Source organism: Perognathus longimembris, chromosome 3 (assembly GCF_023159225.1).
Source record: "Perognathus longimembris pacificus isolate PPM17 chromosome 3, ASM2315922v1, whole genome shotgun sequence".
In the NCBI taxonomy this organism is placed as follows: Eukaryota; Metazoa; Chordata; class Mammalia; order Rodentia; family Heteromyidae; genus Perognathus; species Perognathus longimembris.
Window position 1 is genome coordinate 96322224 of NC_063163.1, and position 12259 is coordinate 96334482.

The 12259-nt window shown below is 41.9% G+C and overlaps 1 protein-coding gene across 1 annotated transcript; it reads right to left on the bottom strand.

Annotated features, from left to right (window-relative positions):
- Positions 1–10794: 10794 nt before the first annotated feature.
- Positions 10795–12259, bottom strand: LOC125349391 (zinc finger protein 280B-like). The gene has a single exon (XM_048343510.1). It carries the CDS (start codon positions 12252–12254, stop codon positions 11184–11186), a length of 1071 nt encoding a protein of 356 aa, XP_048199467.1. The 5' UTR covers positions 12255–12259; the 3' UTR covers positions 10795–11183.

The following is a 12259-nucleotide window of genomic DNA, read 5'->3' on the forward strand; positions in this document are numbered from 1 at the left end:
CCATGTATTGTAAGATATTTTTTTCATGACCTAAATAATTGTATTTTTAACTTACATTTGTCATTACTTATATTTAGCACTTATAAGAAATAAAAACCGGGGCTGGGGATATGGCCTAGTGGCAAGAGTGCCTGCCTCATATACATGAGGCCCTGGGTTTGATTCCCCAGCACCACATATACAGAAAATGGCCAGAAGTGGCGCTGTGGCTCAAGTGGCAGAGTGCTAGCCTTGAGCAAAAAGAAGCCAGGGACAGTGCTCAGGCCCTGAGTCCAAGCCCCAGGACTGGCCAAAAAAAAAAAAAAGAAAGAAAGAAAAACCGGGGCTGGGGATATGGCCTAGTGGCAAGAGTGCTTGTCTCGTATACATGAGGCCCTGGGTTCAATTCCCCAGCACCACAGATGCAAAAATGGTCAGAAGTGGCGCTGTGGCTCAAGTGGCAGAGTGCTAGCCTTGAGCAAAAAGAAGCCAGGGACAGTGCTCAGGCCCTGAGTCCAAGCCCCAGGACTGGCCAAAAAAAAAAAAAAAAAAGAAAGAAAAACCAATATACAATATTACTTGTGAACTGATACCAAAATAAGAAAATATTTGCAATCAAACCCAACTCCATAGAAAAGGTAGTCCATCCCAAATATTCCAAGTTGTTTTTAACAATGTACTTTGTTCTTTAAAAACATAACATTTAAAATCTGATCATTTTAGTAGATTAAAAGAAAGTCACAAAAAGAAAGTCACAAGCTGGGCACTGGTGGCACACACCTATAATCCTAGCTACTCAGGAGACTGAGATCTGAGGATCGCAGTTCAAAGCTAGCCCAGGTAGGAAAGTCCATGACCCTCTTATTTCCAATTAACTACCAGGAAAATGGAAGTGGTGTTGTGGCTCAAGTGGTACTACTAGCCTTGAGCGAAAGTGCTCAGGGACAGCACCTAGGCTCTGAGTTCAAGTCCCACAACTGACAAAAAGAAAAAAGTAACTGGAAGCAAAGCATGGTAGTACATGTCTGTAATCTGGGCACTTGTAGCAGTACTGAGGCAAGAGGATGTTGAGTTGGGAGCTAGCCTGGGCTACACAACAAGATCCTGTCTTTAAAAGGTCACTTGACAACATTTACCCATTCAGCCTCTGTTACTGAAAACAACAACATCCCTCAGGATATTAGGACTGGAGGTGTGACTCAGGTGGTATAGCCCTTGCCTAACAAGCACCAGGCCCTAAACTTCAAACATCAGTATTGAAGCAAAATAAAAACTGTGAACATATGAACATCCTACAGTTCATAACACACCAGTATGCAGTAGATCTCACATCTGAAATCCCCCTTTGCTATAGAGATTCGGAAAGCACTGGGGTTAGAAAGTAAGGGGAATGAAGTTGTGTGTTGAAACCCTCTCCAATGACCTGGTCTCTGGTTCCCACCTCATGTTTTAATGGAGAGCACAGACAGTGTTAATCTACTTAGAGAATTTCCTGATTTAAATCTGGTGGCTGCCAGGCTATGCTGCAAAGTCTTCTCTAGGAACACAGGAAGGAAGTGAGGGGGAGGGGAATGGCAAGCATAGGCACGCGGCAGTTTTTCAAAGACCCAGGAGAGAGGAAATGGTTTGCATGAAGATTCTTTCAGTTGTTCTAAGGGAGTTCGATGGAAGCTCAACTCCAGGATGAATGGGCCAACAACACCCCTGCAGCTGGGGGAGGAGTGATATGCGGAGTCTAGAAACAAGTCGTCTCTAGGGCTTATTGCACAGGCTCTCTGGGATAGGAACTAGAAAGAGAAGCACTGAAACTTTGTGCTGTTGTATCCTTCTTGGCAATATCTCTGAGTTTTTGGAGCCACTTCACGAGCTATGGTGACTCTGAAGATTTCCCTGTCTACTGAGTCAGATAAGCAGACTCAGCAATCTAGTTGCTGGAATAAAAACCTTAAGAACAGATAATATTGACCATCAGTGCACATCAGGTCAGGGGGTAAATTTCTGGGCTCAGGGTGAGGAAGTCAACAGTGTACATCCTGTCCCTGACTCTTGTGGCCATTGGGTCTCTAACCTGAGTCACATCCAGGGTGTAGTGGCTCAGGAATAGTCTCACAAATGTTGGCATGACGGTGATATTAATCTGTGGCTCCAGTTCTGGGACCATCAAAAACTGTCATTGTACCATGTGGGTCCAACAGCTGATTCCAACTTTGCCTGGTGCTGGAGGCTCACACCTGTAATCCTAGCTACTCAAGAGACAGATCTGAGGATTATGGTTTGAAACCAGCCCAGGCAGAAAAGGCTGTGAGGCTCTCATCTCTATTTAAGCAAAAACCAACTGGAAGTGGAGGCATAACTCCAGTGGTAGAACATGCCAGTTTCTAATGAAAAAGCCAAGTGAGAGCAGGAGGCCTTGATTGTAAGCCCAACTACTGCTGTGAGGAGGAAGAGACAACTCTAAAATAAAAATGAAGCAGGAGGACATACCTATAATTCTCAGAACTTGACAAACACAGGAGCAAGGCCCCTGCCTTTCTAGGTTATTCCCCTCACATCCAAGACAGCATGCTAATGATGCCACCAACAGAAAATTCTGTCTTCTATCCAAAGACTCTAGGATTCAGGAAGCAGAACAAGGAAAAACCGTCTTGACAGCACATACCCAATACAATCCAAGCTTCAACGGTCCTCAAACTCTAACGCTTCAAAGGCTTCCCTGCCTGGCAGAAGCAGATGGAGTCAGACTGTGCTTGGTTGGGATTGTGACACTGGATTCGATGATAAGCTTAGTTTTAGTATCAACAAAACTGAGCAAAGCTGTGTTAGACAGGACTAATACTCACCAACAGTCCAATACTGCTTCCATGATTTTGCCATGCCCAATAGAAGCTGAAGAGTCACTCCCACCCCTCAGCAATGAGGCTGGATGAAGTAGGCCAAGGCAGAGCCGGGCTATGGCTCCCATTTGGCCCTAACAGTACTTGGTAGGAGGATAGAGGCCAAGAAGTTGGCATGGCAGATCATGTGGGCTGCCCAGGGATTGAGCTCCATGTCTGTTTTACAGAAGCAAACAAGATCTACATAATCTTAAAATGCCCCCTCCTATCAGTGGAGTCTAGTGAGGAGCTAATCTTGCAGCCCCACTTGAAGCCAACAGGAGGGTGAGAATCAGTATCCAAGAAGGTGTGAGCAGCACCAAGCAGTGAGAGGCAGGACTCCACTTTGCTGGGCCACCAAGAAACTGAACACACTGCCTGCTTATGCTCTGATACACTTAACCAGAGGACCCCTTGATAAGAGGAAGAGGAAAGAGGAGCCATGCTTTTCTAATACCTAAAATCTTTCCCCCAAATGGAACATTCCATAGAGCACCACACCAATCTCTTACATTGAAGAGATCACACTAATCAAATCAGATGGAGAAGCAGTGTTGAGTATAGTATAGACCTTGACATAACAAGTGCTGTACCTAGGAGACAAATGCTGAGGTTTCAGAGGCCCACCATGCTAAGGAGGTTCCTTGGGGGCCATTAGTGTATAACATGATAGTATAGCTCCTCCAGAGTTAAGACAATATGTTGCATCTCATATCCCCACCACCAAGGGGAAATGTGCACTTAGTATAGTAGGCTTAGTCCATTTCTGGAAGCTCATTTGTCATCACTGGAAATAATTCTCTATCTGGCACAGAGGTTACTAGGTTTTAGGAGCACAAAAAAGTGCTTTGAAACTATGGTGCACACAGTCCTGCCATTGAAGCCATAGGACCCAGAAGACACACACACACACACACACACACACACACACACACACACACACACACACACACACACTGTATTTTAGCAAGCCACTAAAGAAAACCACAATATAAATGTACCTTCAAAAAGAACAATAGAGCCATGCGCCGGTGGCTCATGCCTGTAATCTTAGCTACTCAGGAGGCTGAGATCTGAGGATGGTGGTTCAAATCCAGCCAGGGCAGGAAAGTACATGAGACTCTGATCTCCAATTAACCACTGGACAACTGGACGTGGCACTGTGGCTCAGGTGGTAGAGCACTACCCTTGAGCTGAAGAACTCAGGGACAGCACCCAGACCCACAGTTCAAGCCCCATGACTGAGGGGAGGGGGGAACCAATAGAGAAAATTAGCATGTTCCTTGTGCAAGGGTAACATGCAAACTCATAAAGCAGTCCATATTTTTAATTTGGGAAGAGAGGGGAGATAAAGGAGATTAACAGAGATGGGCCGATTAAGGTACATTGTAGGCATATATGAGCATGGCAAAGTCAAACTCCGTGTACAATTAACTGATGCTAATAAAAACATGGGAGTAACAAGAAGAGAAATGGTGGTTTGCTCTGCTCTCTTCTTCCAAAAATTTCTCCATTCAGTTTCCTCCTGGAGAATCACAGGTTCTAAATTTGATATTCTGAGACAACTAAAATTCCAGACCTAAGGGAACTAACTTGCAAATCTGCAAGTTAGTATCTGGTATTCCCAATGTGGACACTAGAGGGAGCTGTGGATGATAATCTGAGAAAGCGAGTAACAGCTGCAGAATGTTTTTGCAGGTCCAAGTTTCCCTATCACATGTTGGGTGATCATAGGAAACTTGGCAGCTGTGACCCGACCAAGTCTATGAGTGCCCTGGTATGGAATCTTATGAATACCCTGCCCCCAACAGGGTGTTGGGAGTCATGAGAGCTGTAGAACTGCCTTTTGGTGAACAGTCCTGCAAAAACAGATGTGTGCTATGAGCACCATGGCCTGGAGTCTTCTACAGGTACTCCAAAACTCAATAGCAAATCATTATCATCCAGTTAAACTGGAAAATCAACCTAAACAGATATTTTTCAAAAGAAGACAAACAAATGGCCAACAGATGATGCACACTTGTAATCCTAGCTACTCAGGAGGCTGTGATCTGAGGATTGCTGTCAAAAGCCAGCCTAGCCTGGTCAGAAAAGTTGATCAGACTCTATCTCCAATTAATCACCCAAGAGCCAGAAGCAGACTGTGGCTCAAGTGGTAAAGTACTAACCTTGAGCAAAAAAGTTCAGGGGCAGCACCCAGGCTCTGAGTTCATACCACAGGACACAGGGACACACACACACACACACACACACACACACACACACACAGAATAGATGACTCACCCTTCCTGTTTTTAATCACCAGTCACATTCTCTCAAGCATTCCACCAGAAGACATTGTTCATTCCCTTAGAGGTAAACAGTCTTAAATTCAGAGTTTCAGATTTAAAGAGTTTTGAACTCACTGGCCTGGTGTAAAAGGCAACTTCATAAAAACCCAGAGATCAAGCTGGGTGCCAGCAGCTTAGCTCACCCCTGTAATCACAGCTACTCAGGAGGCTGAGCTCTGAGGATTGTGGTTCAAAGACAGCCCAGGTAGAAAAGCTCCTGTTTCTTATTTCCAATTAACCAGAAAAAGTGGAAGTGGCTCAGATGGTACACCAGTAGCTTTGAGTGAATAAGCCAAGAGACAATGCCTAGGTCCTGAGCTCAAGCTCCAGTACCAGCACACACACATAGAAAAACCCACCTCAGGAGTCATAACCTCTCCAATTTGTCTCTTGGCAATGGTGCTGCTTACTGAGCTGACACGGGTGAGGAGTGGAAGAGAATACACTTGAACCACACACAAATCTCCCATCTGGGCCCCTGGGTGGTAAATTGGAATACTTTACTAAATCTCACTGGAGATTTTCTACTGGTCTTAGCAGTGACCCATCCCTGTCACAGTTACTGAATCCTACATATTTGAGGATGTTGTTTGAAAATACACCACTCAGGTTATGTTAAGTGTTGCAGTCTGAATCTGGAGTGTCCCTCAAAATTTCATGTATTAAAAAGGAGTGCTCACCACAATGGAAATGTCAGGTGGGGCCTGGTGGAAGTTATGCTCTTACTTCCCAGCTTTGTTTCTATGTGATGTGCTATCAGCCATGATATTTTGCCTCATCATAGATCCAAGAACAATGGAGCCAACTGACTATAGGGACTTCTGAAATTATGAGCCAAAAATCAATCTTCTAATATCTCACTATAAAATAGGGACTCTTGTTGATTGTTATTGGAGTGACCAATGGTCACTATCCATACTGCTTTTCCTCAGAAGACTGGATGAGGCCACAATAAACATTCATTCCTTAGCCTTGTTATAGGATATGTCAGGAGCTCATCTTGAGGCTGAGTACTACCACAGACTGAACTACATTGGTTTACACTACTATGAGTTAGCAATTATGAAACTGTACTATGCTTTAGCCTTGGTGATTAGAAACTAGCAAATAACAAATATTACAACCAATGGGAGATAATTTTCTCACTAGAAGAGAAGGAATCTATGAGAAAAGTAGCTAGAATGCATCTGGGTTGGCTCAAGTTAAATAGATGTTATTATTACTATTATTGTTATTATTATTTGGTCAGTTGTGGAGCCTGAACTCAGGGCCTGGGCTTTCCCTGAGCTTCTGTGCTCAAGACTAGCACTCTTATCAATTGAGCCACAGTGCCATTTCTGTTTTTTTAGTGGTTAACTGGAGATGAATCTTTTGGGGACTTTTCTGCCTGGGCTGGCTTTGAACTGTGAGCGATCTTCAGACCTCAGCCTCCTGAGTATCTAGGATTACAGGTGTGAGCTACCAGCACCCCAGCATAAAATAGAAGACATTATTACAAACTGTTTTCAACAGGCAGATATGGGAATGCTACCTAAATAGTGTAGAGAATTTAATTGGGGGCAAGGTGTTTTTTTCACAAGGTCAAGTGCTAGATATGAAAATTACTATGTAATTTTGTCATTACTGCAAAGGAATGACTGCAAGGCACCAGAACCTCCAAAGAGAGTTTCATGGTTTCCTTTGCTCATGTTGCTTTTTCTAAGCTAAGTTCTAGGAGGAACAGTATGCTGAGACCAAAACACCAATCAAGTCCTAACCCATATTTCCAGGGAGACTATGTTGTACATGATAAGAAAGTGCTGGACAACAGAGCTACATCCTTGGCTCTATCAGAGTATATTTTAACTGCTTATCCTGGATGCGGCAATATGGCCTAAGAATAGCAAAATGGTTGAATTATTTGAATATACTAGACTGATTTACTGGCTCTAAGCACTATTAGTGCCTGTGTCCATGGAACTCTGCAGTTCTTCCTTCTGAAATAAGCCCTTTGTTCCATTTTACTTTGTGTTCAGTTGACCATGTGTTTGTTCCCTTTGGGCAACAGGATGTTAGTGGACCTGATGCAGGCTGAAGCTTGTGATGTTCTACCATTTGGTTTACCCTTTCTAGCCACTTTCATTACTAAGAAAGCCTTGCCCTGGGTAGTTTAGACTTCAAAATAGACAGGGTTACAAATAAAAATTGTTATTATTATACTTCAATAAAAAAGCAAAGGAAATATTTATAATCCATACTCCATATTTTGCCATTTTGTTCAATTAATACCTTAAGATCGGCTTGTTTCATTTTCTTTGGCTTTTTAATTTTATCTCATTAACATCTATGGAGCACTTATCTTTAATTTCTTAGCCACAAAATACCACTGCACCAATAGGAAAGATATGAATGCAGTCAAACCAAACCTTGGGGTAGTGCAGAAAAAGTGAACAGTTCTCTCAGTGTAAGTTAAAAAAAAAATCCAATGAAACAAAACAATTCTCTTTAAGGACTGTGAAAAACGGAAGAGATTCTTTACACACTATATCCATTATCCTTAATGAGAAACAATTTCTCATTAAAATCAAGACCAAGAAGCCCATTAACTCCATCATATACCTCATTGTTTAGAAGTTCTACTCAATAAGACTACAAATAAACTGACAGATGTTAAATACAAATTAAATACAACTAAAAAAGTATCATGTTATTGACCTTATGACAGTACAGCAAATTTTTTTCACAAACATTTTATTACTATAATTGCTATTTTGTTCATAACTTCTGATATTAACAAAATAAATTTTATCTGGAACAACAAGCAGCAAAATAGACAAGGAACTTCATAAACAGTAATAAAATAGTAATCTGGACTATTCACTGATATCTAATAAATCCACAAACAAAACAAAGTGACACTGCTTTTAAAAATAGAGAGAACTATCAATTAAAAAAAATAACAGCTCTTGCAAGACTCAGGTCACAATATTAATTTTATTTTGGTGTAGGCACAGAAATGGACTCAAGCTAGCTCAATTCTGAGACAGATGTAAAGCCCTTGATGATATTCCTGCCCAGCATTCTCGTGAGTATCTTATTAACATTTGGCTGGACAGAAGTGGGAGAGGTAAACTGCCTTTAAAGAGAAGGGAGAAGAAAGGACTAAAAAGCAGGGTAGATTTCTAGTTACTCTAAGAACTTTGGTGAAGCTCAATGAATCAAACATGAGGTAGCAAGCCATGCAGGCCTAAGGGAGGAACATTCTAGAATAGCATTTGCTGCCTTTGGATCTGGAAAAATGTAATTTCTTGAGGAATAAGGCAGGCCAGTATGTGAAAATAGTGCATCAATGGAGACCATAGTAAGGAGATGTTAGAGGGTGAGAGGGAGACTGGAAGCGGTCAAGGGCTAGAGCACTAGAACATGTAGTGTAAGTAGCAATGAATGCGTAAGTAGTAATGAGAATTTTTACTCCTTAGGAGCATGCTTTAGTGAAAAAGCACTCAACACTAAGCAATCATTAAAACACTTTTCTTTACAATAGAAACGGTATATAAAAGTCTGCAATCTCTTTATACACAACAGAAGTTTCCACCTACACAAATAGGAGACCCACACACACTTTTCTGCACCTGAAGAGAGTTCAGGGTAGAATTTTAGCAATGTGTCTTGACCCAAACCAACCAATTGAAAAGTCCTAGTAAAATGTTCAAGGTGAAAATTAATCAAACATGGAGCCAATAGATAGAGCGGTCCCAACTCCCTCAATTCCAGCAGGAATGAGAAGGCTAGATGATTCAGCTCAGCTTTCTGTTAAAGCTCAGAAAATTTTGACTAGGTTGAAGAGTGAATAATAAATTGTTGTTGCTTGGGGGTATTCTGTTGTGCTTAAGACAGGGTCTCACTAAGTAGCTAGGCGGGTTTAGAACCCATGATTGTCCTGCCTCAGCCTCTGGAGTGCTGAGATGTGCACCACCACTCCTAGTGAAATAAGATACTTTTACAGGGAATGAAGGAAAACAGAGATTTTTCTTTCTCCAGACCTATATTTAAAACCAGGATGCTATGATTCCTGGCTAATGAACAGAAGTTGACAGGCACCTGGGTTGGGGAAAGAGGGACAATATCTGGATGGCACTCGATTAGACTCAGGGGAGGCAACCCTGAGAACTTACAGAAGCAGCCAAGGTGGCTGATGTTCAGGAATTAATACTCAGAGGGTATTCCACAGTTCTGTGACAGAGACTTTGCCAATAGTAGGGGTGAGGAGAAAAGGTCCCCACACAGTGTGTAACATACCAAATAGTACCATACATTAAAGGATGATAACGCTGAACCTTGATACTTCTCAAGACGTAAGAGTCATTAATACAGGAGGCAAAATTCTTGCACACTGGAGTGCTTCAAGTAAGATCCAAAAATTATTAGTATGGGGCTGGGGATATAGCCTAGTGGCAAGAGTGCCTGCCTCGGATACACGAGGCCCTAGGTTCGATTCCCCAGTACCACAGATACAGAAAACGGCCAGAAGCGGCGCTGTGGCTCAAGTGGCAGAGTGCTAGCCTTGAGCGGGAAGAAGCCAGGGACAGTGCTTAGGCCCTGAGTCCAAGGCCCAGGACTGGCCAAAAAAAAAAAAAAAAAAATTATTAGTATGATCAACTGGGAAATTATATATTAAAAAAGAGGGAAAAATCTATTCCTTGTAATACCCTCACATCCATAAGACACAAAATTACAAATTTCATGTGAATTATGTAAGTAAAAACTTTATAATGGGCTTAATTTAAATCAGCCCTGGACTATTTTTCTCCACTGTACCTTTGATTCTTGGCAAATACCCATTACAGCTTAACAGCAGAAGAACTAAATTTAGCCCAGGCCATGAACTGAACAGATACTGTTTATGTGGTCCTTCTCTGTTAAACTATGGGTCCAATAACTTTCCAACTATTGGTACCAGGACTTCTTTCCCAGGAAAACCTAACATTGTGGCTGAGAAAGAAAAGTGCATTTCATTCTCCACTAGTGGCTAGCCAAAGGGAAAGGACAGAAATATATCTAGTCACTCCACAGGAAGTCCACTAGCACCAGTTTCCATTCTATTAATTACTGCTGCTTCTTCAATAGGAAGCTAAGGTAACACAGCAGTGGCCTGATATCTGGAGAGGATCTTCACCAAAGCAGGCGTTTTACAAGAATGGTTTTGCTTCCTTGGAGGTTCTTCCAATAGGCAGAGGCACTGTGAGGCCGTGCTTCTTCTGCCTGATCTGTAAGACTGGAGTGAATTTGTGCCTATACCTCAGTTTACTGAAGGAGTCATTGCTTTCCCTTGACTAACCTGTGTGTGCCTTATCTCCACTCATACCAGTTTCTCCCTCAACCCAACATGGACTCTTAGAACTCACTGATTTTTATGCCAGCGAAGATGAGGCACTTCTGGGAGTTTATAAGCCAATAGGCTAAGCCATAACAAAGCCATTCCGGTTTGACTAGCACTAATAATGAAATCTGTAAAAATAATGAAATCTGAAAAGTAGAAACTAAAATAAAATATTTTTAAAAACTCTTAAAAAAATTCCCTATGTAGACAAGAGTGTGTTCCAGCTTAGGAGGAGCATGAAATACCAAAACAAAATAAATAGATTTTCACTTTGGTTTTTCCTCAAACATATACGGGTACCTTTCATGTATTAAACCATACAGTTAACATGAAAATCAAGTAATATATCTTAAATAACACCTCAAAATTAAATCAAGACAATAGTGCAGAGGCTGGGAATGTGGCTCAGTGGTAGAGCACTTGCCTAGCATGTGCAAGGCTCTAGATTCATACCCAGCACTGGAAAATAAAACAAACTGTATTATTGTGAATTTAAAAGAAAAAAAATTCAAGTAAATCACTAGTTTCACATTTTTGGTGCTACTGAATAATGTATGATTTGTACTTTTTGCCTCTCAAGGAGTTATTTGGATAGGAATATTTGCTTCTGGGTAACGAAACTGGAGTTCATGTTTTGTTTTCTTAAGTTTTACTTTCAGGACTGGGAGAAGATGGTTCAGAATCAGCTGTGCTCACAGTGATGGATGCAACTTTCTCTGATCCTGGCTGAACAGGTCCCAGGGACACTTGAATAACAACTTTTGTCTCAGGAGGCAATCCTTCCAGTTGCTTTGGCTTCTTAAACATTTGGTGATAACGAGTCTTATGCTCCATTTTCTCTTTGAATGTTAAAAACTGCAGCCGACATTTAGAACACCGGTGAACACTCCTTTCCCAATGTCCCCTGTAATGACACACATAAGGTGTTCCAGCTTTGAAAATCTTGAGACAAAAAGGACAAAGCAAATTCTTAGTGTTTGCATGGCACTTTCTAAAATGTGTGTCCACATCAGCAAAGATGGAGGACCTGTAGTTACAAACATGGCACACATAGGGCAATTCCCCAGGCTTATGATTATCTTTCATGTGCTCTAAGAGAACCTGATCAGTTTCAAATGACAACTCGCAGATCTTGCAGACAGTAGGTGCCTCCTGGGTTGTGTGCACGTTGTCGACGTGCCGCTCTAGCTGGAAGGGAGTAGGGAACTGCCGGTGGCAGTGCTGGCAGGTGGTGGGGTTTTCCCAGCTGTCACTGCACTGCTTCTCAAATTCCAAATGGCGTTTCACATGATTCATAAACTTCACATTTTTTAGAACTTTCAAGCAGCTGAGGCATTTAAAAGTTGTGTAAGTCTTCTGTTTTGACTGCCCATCTCCTTTATGTTGTCCATAATAGAAGTCGCTAAGTAGTACAATCAGATTTCCTTTATTGGGATCAGAGGTCTTGTCTGGACTTCCAAGGTTTGAAAAGTCTGTTTTGGCCAATTCATTATCCTTACCAGGATCTAAACGCAGAGGCTTGAAATGAACACTATCTTTTGGAAAAGCTGTTGGAAAAGGTGCTCCAGTCTGAAGATGGGTTAATGAGGCATGAATACCATTTGAGGGTGGAATTCGGTGAGGATTCACTGTATGAAAATTACTTGAAGGAGACAAAGGTGAAGAATATCTCCCTATGTGTCCATCGCTGAACCCAGGCATTTGGGGGTTCATGCTAC

What these genes read in the sequence shown, in the direction of transcription:
- LOC125349391 (XM_048343510.1), bottom strand. Translation starts at nt 12,254, where the DNA reads ATGAACCCCCAAATGCCTGGGTTCAGCGATGGACACATAGGGAGATAT.